The sequence below is a fragment of the Leguminivora glycinivorella genome, chromosome 1 (genome assembly GCF_023078275.1).
Source record: "Leguminivora glycinivorella isolate SPB_JAAS2020 chromosome 1, LegGlyc_1.1, whole genome shotgun sequence".
Classification (NCBI taxonomy): domain Eukaryota; kingdom Metazoa; phylum Arthropoda; class Insecta; order Lepidoptera; family Tortricidae; genus Leguminivora; species Leguminivora glycinivorella.
Window position 1 is genome coordinate 26879463 of NC_062971.1, and position 20691 is coordinate 26900153.

The 20691-nt window shown below is 37.9% G+C and overlaps 1 protein-coding gene across 1 annotated transcript; it reads left to right on the forward strand.

Moving 5' to 3' along the window:
• Positions 1 to 884: 884 nt before the first annotated feature.
• LOC125233844 (alpha,alpha-trehalose-phosphate synthase [UDP-forming]-like) lies at positions 885 to 20387 on the forward strand. Its single transcript, XM_048139985.1, is given in 13 exon segments — positions 885 to 1226; positions 7251 to 7407; positions 9895 to 10167; positions 10262 to 10379; positions 10484 to 10931; positions 11857 to 11981; positions 11984 to 12098; positions 13545 to 13739; positions 14216 to 14405; positions 16818 to 16955; positions 17430 to 17616; positions 18437 to 18543; positions 19028 to 20387. Coding segments are annotated over 13 exon segments (2472 nt in total). The 5' UTR covers positions 885 to 1098; the 3' UTR covers positions 19319 to 20387.
• Positions 20388 to 20691: the final 304 nt, after the last annotated feature.

The window sequence follows — 20691 nt, forward strand, 5'->3', positions numbered from 1 at the left end:
TGATAGAGTTTTTATTGATTTTGAGCTCCCGATATCATAATGCTTGTAACTGCGTCGAAATCGAGAGTATTCGAAAGCTAAAAATTTCGACATTCTACAATTCCTGCATTTATTATTAGGTTAGTTACCATCTACATTTTTTGTCAAGTACCAATTGAACGTGAATAGTATTTTTCAAACATAAAGGGTACTTGGGATACATTTAAATATAATATCTCAATTGCAATTGGAGAATTGTGAAATTAATGGTAAAATGCAATTGATTAATGGTTAATGACAATTAACACCTTACAGCCAACATTGCCCCGACACTCGTACATCATGCTCGTATAAAACGCTAGTCTGTAATTGCCCTTTACTGTAATATACTGTAATATATGTAACTAAACCTAGGTACACGCACTGATCTAAAAGTTATAATAAGGTACAGCGGGGCAAATCTCGACTGGGGGGCAATTATATCTAATCCATTTTTTCCATTATTACACTATGATGTTGAGTTCTACATGCATCCACTGAACACGCCTACCATATATAACCGGTGGACATTCTATTTAATAATGCAAACATTGTAAAACGTGGAAAAAATGGACCAGTTACATTTGCCCCGCTGTACCTTACCTGTTATCATTTCCTACAGGTAACAAGGTGGTATTGGAGTTTAATTAAACTATCATAAACAATAAGAGAAGCATTAGGACATCAACATTCGTATCAGCGCAAAAATGTAAAGTATATATACCACGTATGGCATTGGGAAGAGTTGAGACAGCCCTCGCCCCGTCGACCAGGTCAGACCGATAACCCCTCGACTGTTGCCGGACCTCCGTCGCAGAACTTCGCCCTACGAGATGCGACTCGCCAAGTCTATAAAGGCCACTGACGCACACAAAAGAAACAGTCTGCCTCCGGTCACCGTCGATGATGTATATTTAACCAAAACATCAACGCGGGACGCATTTTCTTATCATTCCAGATGTTTAGCGAAATGAAAGAATAGTGTACAGTTTTACATTTGAATAACCCTCCGTTTCGGTGGCGCATGCGTATTACACGCCTTTCTGTGATTGGTCGTGAACAGGGACTTCCGAAAGCAATATGAGTGGAACAAATAGTGTCAGTCGGTCTGCGTGCAACAGCAAAAGCAGTATGATTGTCGTGTCTAACAGATTACCATTTATTTTGAGGAGAAATGAGAAAACGGGCGAATTGGAAAGAAAAGCCAGGTAAATAAACTGTGAAACCGATTATTACTCCTTAATGTGGCTTTGACTGGCACAGATTGATGTTATATCTTACCCAATTGTTTATCAATTCACAATATTGTGTTAACTCGCCGCTAAGTTAAATTTATTTAACAAAAAAATAAACACCTGCGGTTAAAGGGCCGACCTACAAGTAGGTATGTTTCTAGAAATAAATTAAGACCGGTTTTAATCGCTCGATTCATTAAATATTCCTACTCTTGTCTGCTTAACAACGCAAATTGTAATACTTAATAAATAACTGCGGTTACTATAAACTTAAAATAATTCAGCAATGGAAGATACCATAATTTTTACACACAAACTTATACGTGTGGAATAGTCTCGCAGGGGGTCACATTTCTAGAACGCTCTTTCGCGATTTCTCGAACCGCCGTTTCCATGGTTCCTTATCCCCGCAACGCAATAAGTACTTGATCTCGACTGTTCCCGAATGATCCATAGAAATCAATATTTTGCGAAGAATTTTCGCGACTTACCTCTCTCATTCAGATAAATATAGATACTTTATTATGTCACTTTTGCATGTTTGTAATTGTATATCAACATAGTCATCACTCAGCTGTTACGGAGGGAGCCGGCATTTCGATGAGTACCGAGTAGCCCGGCTAAATTCAGAAGGTTGCTTGTTTGTTATGCGGCTAGAGTGGGTTGGTTACTCAGTAAAAAGTCTGGTTTTGTTGTCATTTGGAAGTAATGGCGGCAACCTTGTACTTGGGCTGTAATGAAGCAAGGTCGCCCCATCCATGGCACCTGTAAGTCTATCGTGAATGTCGTGATAATGAGGTCGCACTTATCGCTGTTTTTATCGTTGCATATCTAATTGTAATAACAAAGTCCCCGTTATACCTAGGTATAACGGGGACTTTGTTATTACAATTATTAAATGTTTGTTTTTCTTTACTATATCTAGTTTTATGGATGTCTACAGTACATAAATATATTTATGTTGGTCCTTAATGAAATACATATAGATGCCTCCATTTTTTAAATTAACCTCTCTACCAGTGAGTAATACAATAGTTACCTACAGCTATTACTCCGCGATTCTATCGCCGCGCTACAAGTACATGTCAGCGGCCGCGAGTTCGCGGCCCATTCATTGACGACGACCTTCGCGCGGCGCAATAAATTCAATGTTGGCTGCTCGCGTGCGGTCCGTTTGTTAATGTATTTAGGTAAGAATTTAGAATGGCGGCATTTTGTGAACATCAAAGGAGTGAGCCTTCTGTACTTGTACTATTATATATTCTGTGCCTACAGTGCAATACTAGGTACCAATGTTTATGTTTTAAATATATACTTCTAAACTCATAACATAAAGATATTAATATCCGCTTCCATATTTAAAAACCTAGTTACATCGTTGATTCCCAATGTTAAAAGCCGACCCACCAACAAAAATTGTTTTTGGGGTCCAATTTTTGGCCGTTTTAAAATGGGAGAGTGCTGTGTATGCATACTCTACATACTAGGGAGAAATAATTATATATCTATGCTTGCGAGACCCCGTTTAGCCTATGTTTGATATCGTTTTCGAGTAAATCAATAACGTTTATTTTTGCTATTATAATTTAATGGTAAGTAAAATATAAAAAAATTAAAAAATTTGAAATTTTCATCCATGATTTACAAATTCAAGTCATTGACAAACTGTTTGCTTTTTCTATAAATAAAAAATATGATATGAAAGCCTATTTAATAAAGATTATAAAAAATATAACTTTAATCCACCTTCACAAACGTTAAGTTCCACAAAAAATTACTTTAAGACGCGCGGCGTCGGGACGCCGTGAGCGTAATTTTAAAATACCTCTATTTTAAAAACTCTATTAGACCCGGTTTAGCTATTAGGTCATGATATAGTTTTCGAGTAAATTAATAACAAAGAATTTATTTTTGGTACTACAATTATAATTTAATGGTAAATAAATAAAAAAAAAATATTCATCTATGATTTGCAAATTCAAGTCAACAAAAATGTCAACTGTTTGCTTTTTCTTTAAATAAAAAATATGATGTAAAAGCCTATGCGTATGTCACCAAACACCCAGACAAGTTTGGTGGAAACTTCCTTCACGAACTGCTTGGTGTCTGATGACCATGGTCCAAATGATTCAAATGCAATTGCCGCAAATATGTAGTTGTTTTTTAAAAATGCATATTTGGGCGTTGAAACTGGGCGTTTTGCAGCAGCAGTCCCTGGTTTCTGGGCTGAACGTTAGACGTTGGAGGGAGCCAAGGTGTCCACACAGGTCACGCCCCACGCCAAGGGTCGTCCCAGAAACCAAGGCAAAAGCGAGCAACCATCAGGCCGTTTTCCGTCTGCTGCTGACAAGCTGACAGGTTCGAGGGTTGTCGGTATGTTCGCTGTGCCGAGAGCCTTGCGGATTAAATCGTTAAGTGCAGCGTGTCACAAAATTCGGCCAGCACTAGACTGGCAGTGGAGTCCGTGGTGTCCTAATGCGTCGGCAGCAAGGATGTGGTTGGCATGTCTTTAGCCCCAGTCTTAGACAAATGGCAGTATATGATGAAGTAAGGCAGCCTCGGAAGGAGGTATGTTCTCCAAGTGTCGATATTTTCTAGTAAAGAAGTTCTTCCGGCACTCATTCACTGCTGCGTAAGGACCCTTGATCTGAAACAATATGTGCATTGTCATTTTATTTAAACAGATTTTGCAACTATGAAATTACAACATTTTGGTGGATCACCTTCACTATTACACACTTACCTATCATACAAAATATTTAAAATGGGAGAGTGCTGTGTATGCATACTCTACATACTAGGGAGAAATAATTATATATCTATGCTTGCGACCACGGTCTGAAGAAACAACTTTTTTAATTTAATCAAATTAAAACATGCTTAAATTCATAATTGGCAGCAAAAATATTATATTTTGGCAAAAATTAGGTATCTTATTTACTGTTTTTACTGGCATTTAAGTATTACATTTAGTTCAATAATACTTCTAATTTAAATGACATGTAAGTGAAGTAAAAGTTCTTTGCCCCGTATCATCAGTTCAACAGCTTCATTTACTAGACTACACAAGTACACATTAACAACCAGCTGGCCTTGTCCTCGCAACTTGCAACTATTTTGTATCTCACGGGTTATTGACTTGCTCCTATTTATATCGTATGTAGTTCACAAATTGTCGTTTTGACCGTAACACCGTGACCTAATTAAATCCAACGTGACGTATTGTACCTCAAATAAGATAAAAAGGGAGGTTAAGTAAATAGTTTTTACACAGGTTTTAAGTACCTGTTAGAAAAATAACAATAATGTAATGTATGTACTAATAATGTAAATAGGTACCAATAAGTTATAATTATATCTGTATTAATGTATGACGTGTAAAAATAATGTTTTACCAATAAAGAATCTGAATCTGAATCTGAAACAACGCCTCTTCAAATGTTGACACTAAATACTACGTATTTAATTATGTTTTTATTAGCATTCGTATTTATGTATAGCAGCGTATATGGTAGCTTCCAAAGGCCTATTTTATAAACCACCGCAACAAGAGCGACTGGCCTAGGGTAAATACGCCCCTGAGAGCTTATTTTTGTTTGACTTGGTGGACGCACTGCCGTGCCCCTTACCTACCTACTACATCTATTGCGTTAGTAATACATAGTTTTATAACTTCGATAATCGCTAATCCGTTACTAAAAAAGTTAACTTCGTTATTCGTTAAAGCGATACATTTCAACAAATTTAACGTAAGTTAAAGTTAATCGATAATCCGTTAACACGTAAAAAAAGTTGAATTTTACTGTAAGTATTTATAGTTGGATTCGTATTGGATTAACGATTAACGGACTAGGAGAAATTTAACGGAAGTTAACGAGTCAATTAACATTTTTTAAAGTTAACTCAAAAGTTAATCCGTTAATCGAAATGTTAACTTCGTTAATTAACGATTAACGGATTAACGAATTAATGCCCAGCTATGAAAATTATAAGAAATGAAAAAAATCGAGTATCAATGAAATTAATTATAATTTTAAATTTTCAGGCTATTAAGGTTCATCGAACTTAACATTGTTTTCTTTGGCTGTTTATGTCATTATAAACATTTTCTATGTTTACAATTTGTAATAATTACTAAATGTTGCATCACAGTCGGGGTCAAATAACCGTTGTATCCGTTATGTATATTTTTTCTTGTTTACATAATGATAAGCCATTAAATATTGTTAATAGACAAATGTATGTAGGTATAAAGATATAGGCTGCTGCCGTTTCTCTGTATTGAGAAACTGAGATTAAATAATATTACCAATAAGTAAATAATGTTCGAGTAATTCGTTAAGAGGCTGATTATAAATAAACAAATAATAAATAAATATTGGGGACACCTTACACAGATCAACTAAGCCCCAAACTAAGCAAAGCTTGTACTATAACTTGACTCTATCCAACGCCGGGCAGTTCGTATTGTTGGCAATCCCAAACTCACAGTCGGTTTAGATCCTCTTAGCCTCCGCGGAGAGATGTTGGCTCTCTGTGCTTATTCTACCGTCTGTACAACGGGGAGTGTTCTGAAGAACTTTTTGACCTGGTGCCACCGTCGCGCTTTTATCACCGCACCTCCCGCCAAAGAAACAAAGTTCATCCTCACTTTCTAGATACGTGGCAAACCAAGAACAAACGGGCCTCTCGCTCATTTTTGCCCAGAACATGCAAGTTGTGGAATGAGCTACCTTCTGAGGTGTTCCCCTTGCGCTATGACATGGGGTTCTTCAAGAAGCAGGTATTTAGGGTTCTTAAAGGTCGGCAACGCATAGGTGACTCCCCTGATGTTGCTTATGTCCATGGGCGGCGATGACTGCTTTCCATCAGGCGGCTCGTCTGCTCGTTTGCTGCCTATTTCATAAAAAAAAAAAAAAACTATGGATGGTAAGCGACGATATACATACTTAAATAGATAAATACATATTTACAATTATACATAGAAAACATCCATGACTCAGGAACATATATATCTGTGCTCATCACACAAATAAATGCCCTTACCGGGATTCGAACCCAGGACCGCGGCTCAGCAGGCAAGGTCACTATACTACCGACTGAGCCAGACCGGTCGTCTGATTATAATTATTATGCTATTTTTATTCAGTTATATAAACCTAGAGTCACATTCACATTTAATAATAGCATGATGTTGATGTGTAGTGTAATTTACATTCAGATATTGGCACCACTTTTTTTTTTAGATATTTAGAAAACAAACAGCCATTTACAAGTACGGTTTACAAAAAGATATATAAAACTAGGCCTAGAGTTTCCTACATTACTGGATAATTAAATTCAAGTAAATATAGTAAACAAAATTACACACGCAGTAGGTAGTTGAGTACACACGCAAGGATGCATCTTATAAAATCTACTTAATGAAAAAATTGTACAGTTAACAAGAAAACAGTAATTGCCGAACCTTGTTCTTGAAACTGGACAAATTAAATTTATAAGAAAGTGTACCTACACCCTACACTGCTGACGATATAGCCATACCCGCCGGTAATTCAATGATTTTTGAGAATATACCTAAGTAGCATCCTAATTTTTTTATGACTTACTTTTTTTGACTCTTACGCCCACTCATCTAGTTTCCGTCCACACACGGCGTAGCAAACAATTTAATATAATTACATATTTCTAACATCGTTCTTGCGAAACATCATTTCTATTTATATAGCTGGGCACTTACCTATATATATTGTTTATATAGATACTTACAATAAAAATTACAATATGTGAGGCAAAGAGGTACCTATTATACTCATACCACTTCATCCTCAAAGTCCAGCGGTGTTCCTATAAAATAAATTCCAATTTTGAACTAGGTGCGATGGGATTTTACAAAAGATCCAAATGACTGCAGAATTGAGTCTCACGGAGGTTAATTTAATGAAATGGCAGGACGACCCTATCTTTTCCTAACACTACGTTGTTCTTATTCCGCAGTGCCGGTGGCCTGGTGACTGCGGTGGCACCTGTAGTGATCCGTGGCAGCGGCATCTGGGTGGGCTGGCCCGGAATCCATCTGGAGGACCCCAACGAGAAGATCCCAGAATCCGATCCCAATGACAAGACTCCTACCGCTGGACTGCTATCTAAAAAGGTAGATACCTATACCTACATTTTTAGTTTAGCTCGCAAAATGAATACGGGAATGGGATCCGGCGACGTCACGAGCCTAAACTGTAACATGCGTACATATTAGAACCATGTTGTACTGTATCAAGCATGTTACAGTTGCGGTTCGCTAGTGAACACCCGGCCTAAGTCATGTAAAACTGTACATATATTTTAGAGCGTTTGGTTGGAAGAGAAATCGTTGGTTGAATTCGTTCGACAAGATTCAGAGTTTCTTGTCGTTAAGATACTTAACTTACTACACAAGTCTTGCTGAAACCATTTTTCTTCCTAAATAATTTACGAAAGCCTTGTTTTAAACAGAAACAAAAAAGCTGTAAAAGGTCTTCAAAAATATAATATACCTATACCTACCCCGCCTAAGGAAAATATTTAAAAAACCGGCCAAGAGCGTGTCGGGCCACGCTCAGTGTAGGGTTCCGTAGTTTTCCGTAATTTTCTCAAAAACTACTGAACCTATCAAGTTCAAAACAATTTTCCGAGAAAGTCTTTATAAAGTTCTACTTTTGTGATTTTTTTCATATTTTTTAAACTTATAGTTCAAAAGATAGAGGGGGGGGGACGCACTTTTTTTTCTTTTAGGAGCGATTATTTCCGAAAATATTAATATTATCAAACAACGATCTTAGTAAACCCTTATTCATTTTTAAATACCTATCCAACATTATATCACACGTTGGGTTTGAAATGAAAAAAAAATATCAGCCCCCACTTTACATGTAGGGGGGATACCCTAATAAAACATTTTTTTCCATTTTTTATTTTTGCACTTTGTTGGCGTGATTGATATACATATTGGTACCAAATTTCAGCTTTCTAGTGCTAACGATTACTGAGATTATCCGCGGACGGACGGACGGACGGACGGACGGACGGACAGACAGACATGGCGAAACTATAAGGGTTCCTAGTTGACTACGGAACCCTAAAAACTCAGAAAATGCATTTCTGGAAATCGCATAGATTCAAGAACAAACTTTTTTATATTTTTAATTTAAGTATATTTGTTAATTAAAACAAACATGCACTCGTCTGGTTGAAACGCAACAGTAGTGAGTCAAGCGGCCTTGGATCACGTGCGGCGTCCGTGGTCTGCCGAATCAGCCGCCGATTTCATGATCGGCCCGGCCGGCGTGCCGGCTTTACGCTTTACGTCCTCACTCCTTTGATGGACCGGCGGAAGGCGATACTTGTTAGACGATCGTCAGGTCGTAAAGATGTATTTGTCCTACCTTTACAGCTGTACACTCAGTCTTTTTAAATACTACGTACTTACCAGACTTGATTTCTATAATTAGATTTTACTGTAATTGTCAAACCTACGTAATTATCGTAAATGACGTGATGCACTTTTCTATTGCTTTTGCTAATTATAACAAAAGTAGATAATTATTTTAACGGCTCTCGGCTAATTACTTACTTTATTTTAGTGGAAGAAACCGATTGCAGAAATTTACTGCGCTTTGAATCCGATAAACATATTTTTTTAAACGAGGACATAGACGTCCAACACGGGAAGCATGGTCGCGCGATAGACGATAAAATATCAGGCCGTCCCTATCGCACTTACAAATAGTGCGATAGGGACGGCCTACTATTTTATTGTCTGTCGCGCGACCATGCTTCCCGTGCAAGGGAAATTTCTTCTACTAGCCATACGTTTCCACTGTAAACAACGATATAGTGGAAAAAAATAGATAAGTAGGTACCATGTAGGTACCCATTAAAGTACAAAGATAAACTTTTATAACGCTCTATATACTTAATAATATTATTGTTTAATTATTTGCTATATCTATCTATTTTATTACACGTCTCATAGGTAATAGCAATAACGTCGTTAGTGTAAGTGTTTTATTAATATTTTATGTATTCGCTTATGTATTATGTGAAGGCATAAAGGTATCCATTAGAACTTGATGAACGGATTACGGAGGCAAGCTTGTGAACTGTTCCGAAGTGATAATTTATAATAAATACAATGCCCTTTTGTCGTATGAACATCTGTGCCATTTACTTTACGAGTAATATCTAAGTAGGTAGGTAGGTATAATAAGTGCATACCTAATATACCTATCTACAATATATATACTGGCATTTAGTATGCATATACTGAAGGCCAAGTAAGTAAATAAATAGGTATGAATGGGTCCCTCCCATAGTCCCACGTATAAATATGTTGAAATCGAGAATATTGTTTGAGTTCAAATATCATAACATGACTTATCGTCTGTTCAATACGTCTTATTATAATCAAATCCTTTAAAGCGTCATATAACATCATTTAGGTCTTAAGTTTCTAATGGGTCGGCAACGCGCATGTGACACCCCTTGAGTTGCAGGCGTCCATAGGTTACGGTGACCGCTTTCCATCAGGCGGGCCGTATACTGTTTGCCACCGACGTGGTATTAAAAAAAGCAAGTTTTAACCCACGTACAACGTTTTTCCCAGATCATCCCTATCCGCGCGGAGCCGAAGCTCTTCGACAGCTACTACAATGGCTGCTGCAACGGCACCTTCTGGCCGCTGTTCCACTCCATGCCGGACCGAGCCACCTTCATCGCCGACCACTGGAATGCCTACATCAAGTGCAATGAGGAGTTTGCCGAGAAGACCGTTCATGCGCTGCGACTGCTTAAGCAGAGCAATGAGAAGAATGGCTCTCCGCCTATTGTGTGGGTTCATGACTACCATCTCATGTTGGCTGCTAATTGGATTAGACAGGTTGGTGCCTCATACATTTTAAGGGTATCTATACTTACATTGTACGATTCCAATACTGTAGCTGGGGTATTCACCAATGTTTTATTTTTTACAGCGAGCTGAAGAAGATGATCTCCCCTGCAAATTAGCATTTTTCTTACACATACCTTTCCCGGCGTGGGATATCTTCAGACTGTTGCCGTGGTCTGATGAAGTTTTACAGGGAATTTTGGGTAAATCTCAATGTCGATATTTTCATACTATGTCACACTGAGTGCATTTCGCTTGGAATGTGCTTAAATATACTAAACTTATGTGATATTATGTTTATTTTCAGGTTGCGATATGGTGGGATTCCACATTACAGACTACTGTTTAAATTTCATAGACTGTTGTCAAAGGAACTTAGGTTGTCGTGTAGACAGAAAAAATCTTCTAGTCGAATTGGGAGGCCGAACCATTTGCGTTCGCCCCCTACCTATTGGTGTGCCGTTCGACAGATTCGTTCAGTTGGCCCAAGGCGCAAAACAAGTGCTCTCTACAAGCCAAAAAGTGATATTAGGAGTCGATAGACTGGATTATACCAAAGGATTAGTGCATAAACTCAAAGCCTTCGAAAGGTTATTAGAGAAGCACCCCGAACACATCGAAAAGGTGGTGTTGCTTCAAATCTCAGTTCCTTCAAGAACTGATGTGAAGGAATATCAAGATTTAAAAGAGGAGATGGATCAATTAGTTGGTAGAATCAACGGAAGATTCACTACACCTAACTGGTCTCCTATTAGGTAAGTTTTCTAGTCACTCACTTAGGGCCGTTTGCATCAAACCGCCTGTCACAAAGACGATACGGTAGGGGTCAATTCTCCATACAAACGCTCTCGACTATTTCCTCCCTGGTTTTTGAAGATAGAGCAATGATTTTTTCAACACAGATTGTTATTATTTTTATCTGTGTCGGACCGTTTTGATTTTTTTGATATTCTGCTTTTTAAAGATTCTAGAGCCAATCAAAAATTTCCAAAAACGGCCTTTTTCAGTGTGGCGCAAAAAAAGGTGTGATACTCAAGATTGGTAACAATTAACCAAAAAAGCTAAACGGTCCGACACAGATTATTTTATTGTTATTCAGATTCTCAAATTTCGTTCCGATTGATTAAGTTTTGAAGGAGGAAAGAGTCGAGAGCGGAACCTCGATTTTAAAGATTTTTTTGAAATATCTTTTGACTGAGTTATTTATTTATTTAACCTTTATTGCACAACATAAAGTACAAATGGTGAACTTAATGCCTTAAGGCATTCTCTACCAGTCAACCATTGGACCAAACAGAAACTTACAATTGGTGCGGAAAATAAAACAGAAATTTAAATAGATATGTATAAGTCACTCGAGTTGTTCTTATTGGACAATTTTTTTTCGATAAATCTAGTTAATAACACTTGTATATTTAACTAAAATTCCTAAGTTGAAAGGGGGGCTCCTTTCCATTTTAGCATTTTCGCTACCGTATCCTCTTAAAGCGTTCGTTAAATTTGATTGTATGGGAAGTTCCATAGTCGTGTTCTGCGTGACGATGCGTGACGGTCAAATATGGTTGATGCAACTGGCCCTTATAAGGAATATGCATAATTATTTGCTTGTATTTTATTAGATGTAAGTATTTATACTTTCATTACATCCCAAGTAACCTTGAGGTTGTTTTCTGTTATCAGATATATTTATGGGTGCGTCGGTCAAGACGAGTTGGCGGCTTTCTACCGCGACGCCGCTGTCGCGCTGGTGACCCCCCTGCGCGACGGCATGAACCTGGTGGCCAAGGAGTTCGTGGCCTGTCAGATCAAGAAGCCCCCAGGGTACTCATCGTGTCGCCCTTCGCCGGCGCCGGAGAGATGATGCACGAGGCGCTCATCTGCAATCCTTACGAGTTGGATGACGCCGCAGAAGTCATTCACAGGTAAACATTATGCATTCATTGGTAAAGCCAACGTGTAACCGGTTTGTGTTTTTGAACGGTTTTCCTTTTGTCGTCGTTGCGTTACATCACGTTGTTCTTCATTTTGTTTTTCTGGGTTACGTTTACTCCACTGCCGAATAATATGGCCTTCACCTTTATTTAAAAATATTGACGTTGAGGTTGGTGTTTACGTTTTTGTAATAACTTTTGTCCAAGCAGTAAATAAACAGATCAAAATGACGGATTGAATACAGAATTGTCGCTATTAATACCACACTTAGTTTTATTTATGAGATCTTCTGACACTAATTGGTTTACATTAGAGATGGGCCGAATATGGACTTTGCCGAATACGAATATTCGGCCGAACATTCGGTTCAGCTCTTACCGAACCGAACATTCGGCCGAATATTCGGTTACACCATATTTAGAAAGCAGATGTTAAGATTAAAACTATTAAATGATTGATAATGGTTACATATGTTACTAGAGCTACATAATATGTTCTTATGATTTAGTGGATAAGAAAAACTTAGTTACAACAACTCTGAACTCTTCTCAACTCTTAAACTACGGTTTTTTCAACTTTTTTACAAAACAATTGTATTTATATTTTGACATCTCTTTTTAGTAGTTCCTTAGAAAGCATAGAGGAAATAAGTAAGGGAAGAGTTGTAACTCCATACATCAGTAAATGCGAGTTATTTGTAGTGACATCTATCGTCATTCACTCGTCAATCACGCGCCAACTAGCGTAAATTATCAGTACTGCTACTTGTCAATAGACGTCACGACGAACAAAAAGTCTATTGCTCAACAATTTTTAGCTAATATTACAATAGTATTAATCAGTACTTTGCTTTCAATTACTTCAGCTTATAATATAAGGTGTAAACTGTTTTAATATTACATTTTTGGCAAACGCAACACTGTCGGCACCTAGTGTCGAGTAGCAGTACTGATAATTTACGCTAGTTGGCGCGTGATTAACGAGTGAATGACGATAGATGTCACTACAAATAACTCGCATTTACTGATGTATGGAGTTACAACTCTTCCCTTACTTATTCCTCTATGTTAGAAAGCTACTAAAATAGGAGCTTATTATCCAATGGAATAAGTAAGATCTTCATTAGTTAATACTTTGTTTATTCGGTAAATATTCGGCAATGCAACCGAATTATTCGGCTGAATACGAACATTGAAAAACTTGCCGAATATGCCGAATACCGAATATTTACCGAATATTCGGCCCATCTCTAGTTTACATGGTATACCTACATTTGTCAAAAAACCGACACCAATTCCAATCACTGGCCAACACTAAACAAATCAGCCAATGAAAACTTATACCCAATTTTTAGTATTCTCTTCTCTGTTTGCCGTTGTATGCCAAGCGTGTCGAGCCGCCGTAAAATTTAAAACATCTTTGAATATTACTTACAGAGCATTAATAATGGACGAAGACGAGCGCACAGTCCGCATGAACCACCTGCGGCATCGCGAGCAGCTGAACGATGTCGACAGCTGGATGAAGAACTTCCTCAAAGCCATGGACTCACTCGAAGAGGAAGCTGACGACATCGGAGCTACCTCCATGCAACCGCTCTCCATTGACGACTTCGATGAGTACCTCTCTAAGTAAGTACTTTCATACAGCTGAATGAGCTTAAAGAAAATAACATCTGAGGGCACCACCGAGCAACCTGTCAACAATAATGACTCTGATAAAGTACTTATCTATAAAACAGCTTAAAAACAAGATTTTTCTAGCTTGTGACATCGAAAACGCTATGCAACTTCCATCCATGTCGTCAAGACATGGGTTAGCTCCGACTGCATGATTTATGACGAGGAGATCATTATTGTTTACCTATGGTAAAGTTACCTAAACGTAGCTGAAGTCATTCTATGTATTTTCCTGTCTTTTATTACCCTATGGCTTTCCTATTCCTACCATAAGGTCCCTTCACGTAATAATTTTCCTTGACGACTCAAATGCAACATAAAGCAAAACAGAACACAATCAAGGTTTTAGATATAGACGATCTAAATTGCTAGATTATCCTGTTATTGTTAAAAATAGATGTTTCATCTAAGCCAATGTTTCATTACAGATACATCGGGTACACCCAGAAACTTGCTCTGCTCCTGGATTATGACGGCACTCTGGCGCCCATTGCGCCGCACCCAGACCTAGCCACCCTTCCCTTAGAAACAAAACACGTACTTCAGAGACTGTCCAACATGTCTGATGTCTACATCGCCATCGTGTCTGGCAGAAATGTGGAAAACGTTAAAAATATGGTGAGTAGAGCGACTTTTACGACTTAACCACACCTCGGACAGTCTAAGCTCGTGTAGGTGAACGCGCACTAAGACAGGTGGTAACTGTGAGGTACCCGAGAGCACTTTCAGCGGGGAGCGGGAGTGGCCATACTGTACGATAGTACTATTTATTATACTGTGACTTTACTGAGGCACAGAGCTAGCACAGACGAACTGCTATATGTATATCATGCAGTCAACGTGTGGTTTCCTTATAAGTGCAGTCGGTTTGCAGCCAATTTGTACCGACTTTATTAACATAATACCGAATACTGTTTGGAACACTTATAGAAACACTAACATCGAATTATATACCTATTAGTATTTGCTAATTTATACCTAATTATCATATTTTCACCAGCTTGAACGCTAAACTTAAAATGCTACCACGAGTTCCTTTGCTTGTCTGTTAGATTAGATATAAAATTGTATAGTAGGTATATATTAATTTAGACTTATTTATAACTAAATATACATTAAATCAGTTTTTGTTTTGGCGTTTGCAGAAACAAATTTATTTTTCTAATTAAGCGAGTTGGCTGGGTAAAGCGGCGGTAAACACCTAAAGGTGATAGCCCTATTTATGCGAGTTAATGATCATTAACCCTATTAACTCTCCGTTAATTATAATAACCGCTCAATGATGAAAACAGTCTAACTACACATTCTCTATCGTACTACTGAGAATAGAGGTCACTAAGTTTATCTTCCTAAGAACCAATACACTCAAAGTACCGAGCAAACAAAAGTGTCGGCCTACTTATTAATTACCAATTAATCGCCTTGATTAGCTGCTGTAATAAATATAAATTATTTTATGGCCCATGTCCCCGGCGAGTGATACCACGATGTCACTTAGTGCACAAGTTCATTTATTGGTCATGGGTGCATGATCAATATATTGATCATGTTTATAAATATTACTTAGCGCATAACACTAAGTTATCGCGGCTTATGCTGTCAAAACATAAACAAATCATATTATCAAAATGAATATTGAAAGTGCAAAAACTTGCTGATTTTGCTTGAAAGATAAGTTACCAACTTTAATAATACTTTAATAACAGCGATCATCATTTTGAACGATAATAATAAACTAATTTTTTCCATTGTTTTCTGCAACCTAGATAGCACGCAAAAAACGTTATGCACGAACACGAATGTCTCAAGACATAAATCTTTTGTCCTACGAATCGCTCGAGCAAAATGGAGAGAAATGAAATAAGTGTCATTTAGATACAAGTGCGGAAAAAAAGAGTTTTGGAACGAGTAACGATAAATTAAAACACGCCCACAGAGAGTGTTTTAAATCACGAGTTACAAATTTCCTCTTCGAACGTGTATCGTACGACGTTTTTCAGTACCTACATACTACATCATCGTTTTCATTCGTGAAACAACTGAAGCATCAGTGGCCCTGCTGCGGAATGCGTTATATTTTATCTGCCGCCTCTTCGTTCGAAACAGGCAGAACGAAGTTTAGATTTATGATTTTTGCGGTAGCAGGGGTCAGGAAATAGGAAGAAGCTGAGACTCGACGCAAGCAAAAGTAAATAGTGCTCAAAATATGTTTATCCGAAGCATTCGAAGGAAAGCAAACAGCTTGAATACACGCAATAACAAATAAATTCTCGGTGGGTGTGAACGTACGCCCGCCTTGAGAATCCGCAAGGTCTCTATTATCAGGCGAACTTTGACTCGCTTTATCATGTACTAGTTTAACAAAAATATTTGTTCTCTTTATGTTCCCGCTCAACGCTCATATACCTAACTGTGGTAACCTGGTTAACGTATCTAAGTTACACGTTACGTAATATTTGCGTAGTCAATAGTCAATGAAAAGGGGCCGGTCACCGATAGCGTGTTTGTATTCTAATAATCGACGCTATTGCTTAATATGTAGTCAATAAGTAGGTACTGCAGGTAGGTAAATTAGTAACGCTTACAGAGTAATGAAGTAGAACGACGTTTAAGAAGTTAATTAATATGATGATAAATATTTTGGCTATTAAGGATGTTTGTGTTCCTGTTGATCATGTAAATACTAAATCTGTATGCCTATTATTGGACAAACGTGTGGTTTATACGAGTTTTGCACCATAAATTATAATAACTGCGGATGTATGTAAGTACAAGAGTCAAGCCAATACACAAAGAGACATAATCCCATAGTACAATGAAACCCTAATATACATACATACGATGATACACACAATAGATGGGAGCAATTTGACAATTTAATACAAACTTTTATCAAGACGAGATGGGCCAGATTTTTGATATTCAAGCACTTCATTTCCTCGCTTGTGGAAAACGCCGATAATTTTTTCCAATAACTTACGTAACTACGATATAAATGATTACTTACCAGAATTGTAATTTGGTTTCCAGGTGGGCATCGAAGGCATCACTTACGCGGGCAACCACGGGCTGGAGATCCTGCACCCCGACGGCAGCAAGTTCGTGCACCCTATGCCCACGGAGATGCAGGGCAAGGTCGTCGACCTGCTCAAGTCGCTGCAGGAACAGGTAAAACCTTACGACTGCGATAACTGTAACAGCCGACTAGACAAAAACCAAGCAAGCTGCAAGGCTCTGATTCTGATGATATAAAATATAAATAAACAAATAAAATGAGCGGGGACTGAAATCTTCTTGAGGCTGAGGCGTAGGGTTAGAGCCGGCGTAGCTTTATTTGACGTTCATATGCGCATTGTAATACCTATACCACCCTATACCTACTTGAAACATAAATATTTCATTTTGAAATTATTTTAAAATGTTCTGCGACTGTTCAATCCTTTACAGTGAAAGACTGTTAAAATAGGCAGACAGTTTGCACCAAAAACTGTCTGCCAATGTATAGTATTTATCAGAGCAAAGGACCATGAAATTTAATATTTAAAATCAGGTCAAAAATATTGAGGTTTAGTTTAACGTCAGCTACTTATTTCATTCCATATTTATGATTATAAAGTGTAATGTGAGGTTTCCCATTGACAGGTGTGCAAAGACGGCGCATGGGTGGAGAATAAGGGTGCTCTACTAACGTTCCACTTCCGCGAGACGCCTGTGAACAAGCGGGCAGCGTTAGCGGAGCGGGCGCGCGCGCTCATCACAGCAGCCGGGTTCAACGCACACGACGCGCACTGCGCCATCGAGGCCAAGCCGCCTGTACCGTGGAACAAGGGTGAGTTACAGTTGCTGTGAACAAGCGAACGGCTTAACGTAGCGTCATCGAGGCCCTTGCCTTGTTGATAGTTCACCGTGTCGTAATTTCTCGGATAGAATAGGCTCCTACTAGTCAAATCAGCTTCATTTTATGAACTGTCAAAACGATTTGCTAATATGGAATTACTATGAAATACTGAGGAGTGACGTCACGGTCAATTCATTTACTTTATATCTTTCTCTTTGACTTATTAAATAGAAATTGTGTTTAAAAATAACTACTGTCCATATTTTTCTTCTAATTATGTGGTGCTTTATTTCGTGCACTGCATAAAATATTTTATTTTAAGTATAGGAAACTAGCCTATTAGCCAATTAGGTACCTAATGTTACTTTTAACGAGCAAATGAATCTCAAAATGTTATAAATATCCCACGACTCATGTCGTTACCATATGATTATCGGAATTAGGAGTAGGTGAAAAGTAGCTACCTACTCAAACTCGCGTACCGCCGTCAATAACATACGAACATTCGGAACGGTCTGTATTGTTATATCATTTTGGCCTGATTTTGTTGTTTTCCATAACATAGGTACACTCGTCCAGCATGCTCTACACACCATTTTAATTCGCCAAATAGTTTTCACAATAATGTTCTACCTACTCGATAACAGATGTCGCTAGTGGTTTCGTAAAGCCCCGTCTTTGAAGGCGAAGGAACTCGGTCCAAGCGATCGCACCCCGAAAAAGTTTGGAGACACCTGCCACAGAGTAGGATTAAATAGTTGCAGAGTACCCAAATTCGTATGTAGTTACTTAATTCTGTGATTGCTGGCAGGTCGTGCGTCCATCTACATCCTGAGGACGGCGTTCGGGCTCGACTGGAGCGAACGCATCCGTATCATCTACGCCGGTGACGACAACACCGATGAAGACGCTATGCTGGTTAGTACAATTATTATCTTTTTTTTTGCTATTTAATTTAGAGCCGTACGCATATATTAGAGAACTGATTGACTGTTGAGGAGAACGGTGAATATTATTTTCACTGTTTTGGTTTTACATCTAACTCAAATGTTAGTTTTAACTAACTTAAGATTCATGTATTTAGTTCCAAGAATTTGTCCTCCTATTTTCTTTGAACATAGTTCATCACTTCGTCAAAAGTGCTAGGGAGACAGATAACGACCAAATTAGGGGCCATTTACACGATGCGTTAACTCGCATGAGAGTTACATTACACTTAGGTATTTGATCGATGTGCTGAAATTAAATGTATGTAACCTCAGCAGCCTGCAATGTAACCAAAATCAAATGCGAGATCGCAACCGTCTAAATGAGCCCTTAGGAAAAGTTATTAAGCCGAATTTGTAATATATCGAAATAAAAACCCTGCTATTGTGATATTAAAACCTACGATCAATTCCAGGCCCTGAAAGGTATGGCGGCCACATTCCGTATCGCGTCCTCGAACATCACCAAGACCTCCGCCGAGCGGCGCCTGTCGTCTACCGACTCGGTGCTCGCCATGCTCAAGTGGGTGGAGCGGCACTTCTCGCGCCGCAAGCCGCGCGCCAACTCGCTCACGTACAAGAACGCGCGGAAGGCGCGCGACACCTTCCACATGCAAATGACGTACCAGATCCCGCCCAAGACGTCGCCGAAACCTTCGCCCCCGCACAGCCCCGACAAAAACTCCAGCGGGACCGACTCTAGTTAATTATACGTTAAGATACCGCATTGACGTTCTCTGGCAATAGACTTGTCCTTTTAGGATACGGCAACTTTTGCTTGAGAAAGTCATTTTATACAGTCATATATATTAATCTTTTGGTCACCAATGATGTGCAATGTTGATAGTTAAGATAGCAACTTCCCTTGTTAGCTTTATAACAACAGACCCAATCTTAAATGTTAATTTGCTAAAAGCTAATATTATGTGTTACCTACTCTTAAAATTTTAAAAAATGTATTTCAACGTAAGTGGTGCTCAAAAGGTTAAATTATAACTTTAAAATACTGGCCCATTTCTGCAGAGCATTTTAATTTTGTTATTTGAGGATGTAAAAATTCATTAATTTAATGATTCAAATACGTAAAAAAGTATCACCAGTATTTTTTAAGTATCTTGTTCAGTTAAGTTCAATCTAAAATCTCTTTATTGTATATTATAATAATAAATATTTACATGTCACGAAAATATTATATGATAATATAAATTATAAGCCATATCTATGTGCTTGATTACGTCTTACTACAAGTTCTTCGTAATTTTCGCATATTTCTATATGTGATAGGATAGTGATAAATTGATTTAAGGAAAAAATTGTAGTCAAAAGAAATTGCAATAAAATGATTGAGTCTATTTACCCACTGCACAATTGTAACCTTAAAGGTAGAAGCTAAATTTCTTTTGTCTATGAAGTTATATAATATGTTAGACTAGGTATTTATTGCGCCTGGTATTGACATTACATAATGTGTCAATGTCCTAAAATAAGAAATTCACATATGATTACAAATTTATACAATATTGAGATCAACAAATTTTATCCTATTTACGCACTTGAAGGGTTCCTAATAGTGCATGCAATACAAGCAACATTGTGTCTAGTACTTAGTGTTATATGTTGTGAGGAAACTAGTCTAGTTAGCAGATGCCACACGGCCCAGGCTTTGGCAAAACAAATTCAATGAACTGAAAATCTCGAATTCCATTTACCTGGTGTATTTTTAGACCCGTTTTATTGTTTTATAGGATTTCAATAAAAAGTAATTTTGACGGAAAATAGCCTTTTAATTAATAGGTGTACAAAAACCGCCGTTCGGCAGCAGAATAAATTCGGAAATACATCGACTACAGTTTGGAATGTAGGTGTTTAATAAATAGTTTACATTTCATCAAAAATAATATACAACCGACTTAGTCATTGTCATCGTGCCAAGGTCCATATTTATACGTTTACTTATTTAATACTAAATTGCACGAAATTCCGAAGATGCTACAATAGGCATTTCACTAAAACTATAATAGGACAAGTGTAGGTACTAGTGCAGTCATCGTGTAAATCTTATGAAGATTACTTGACTAGC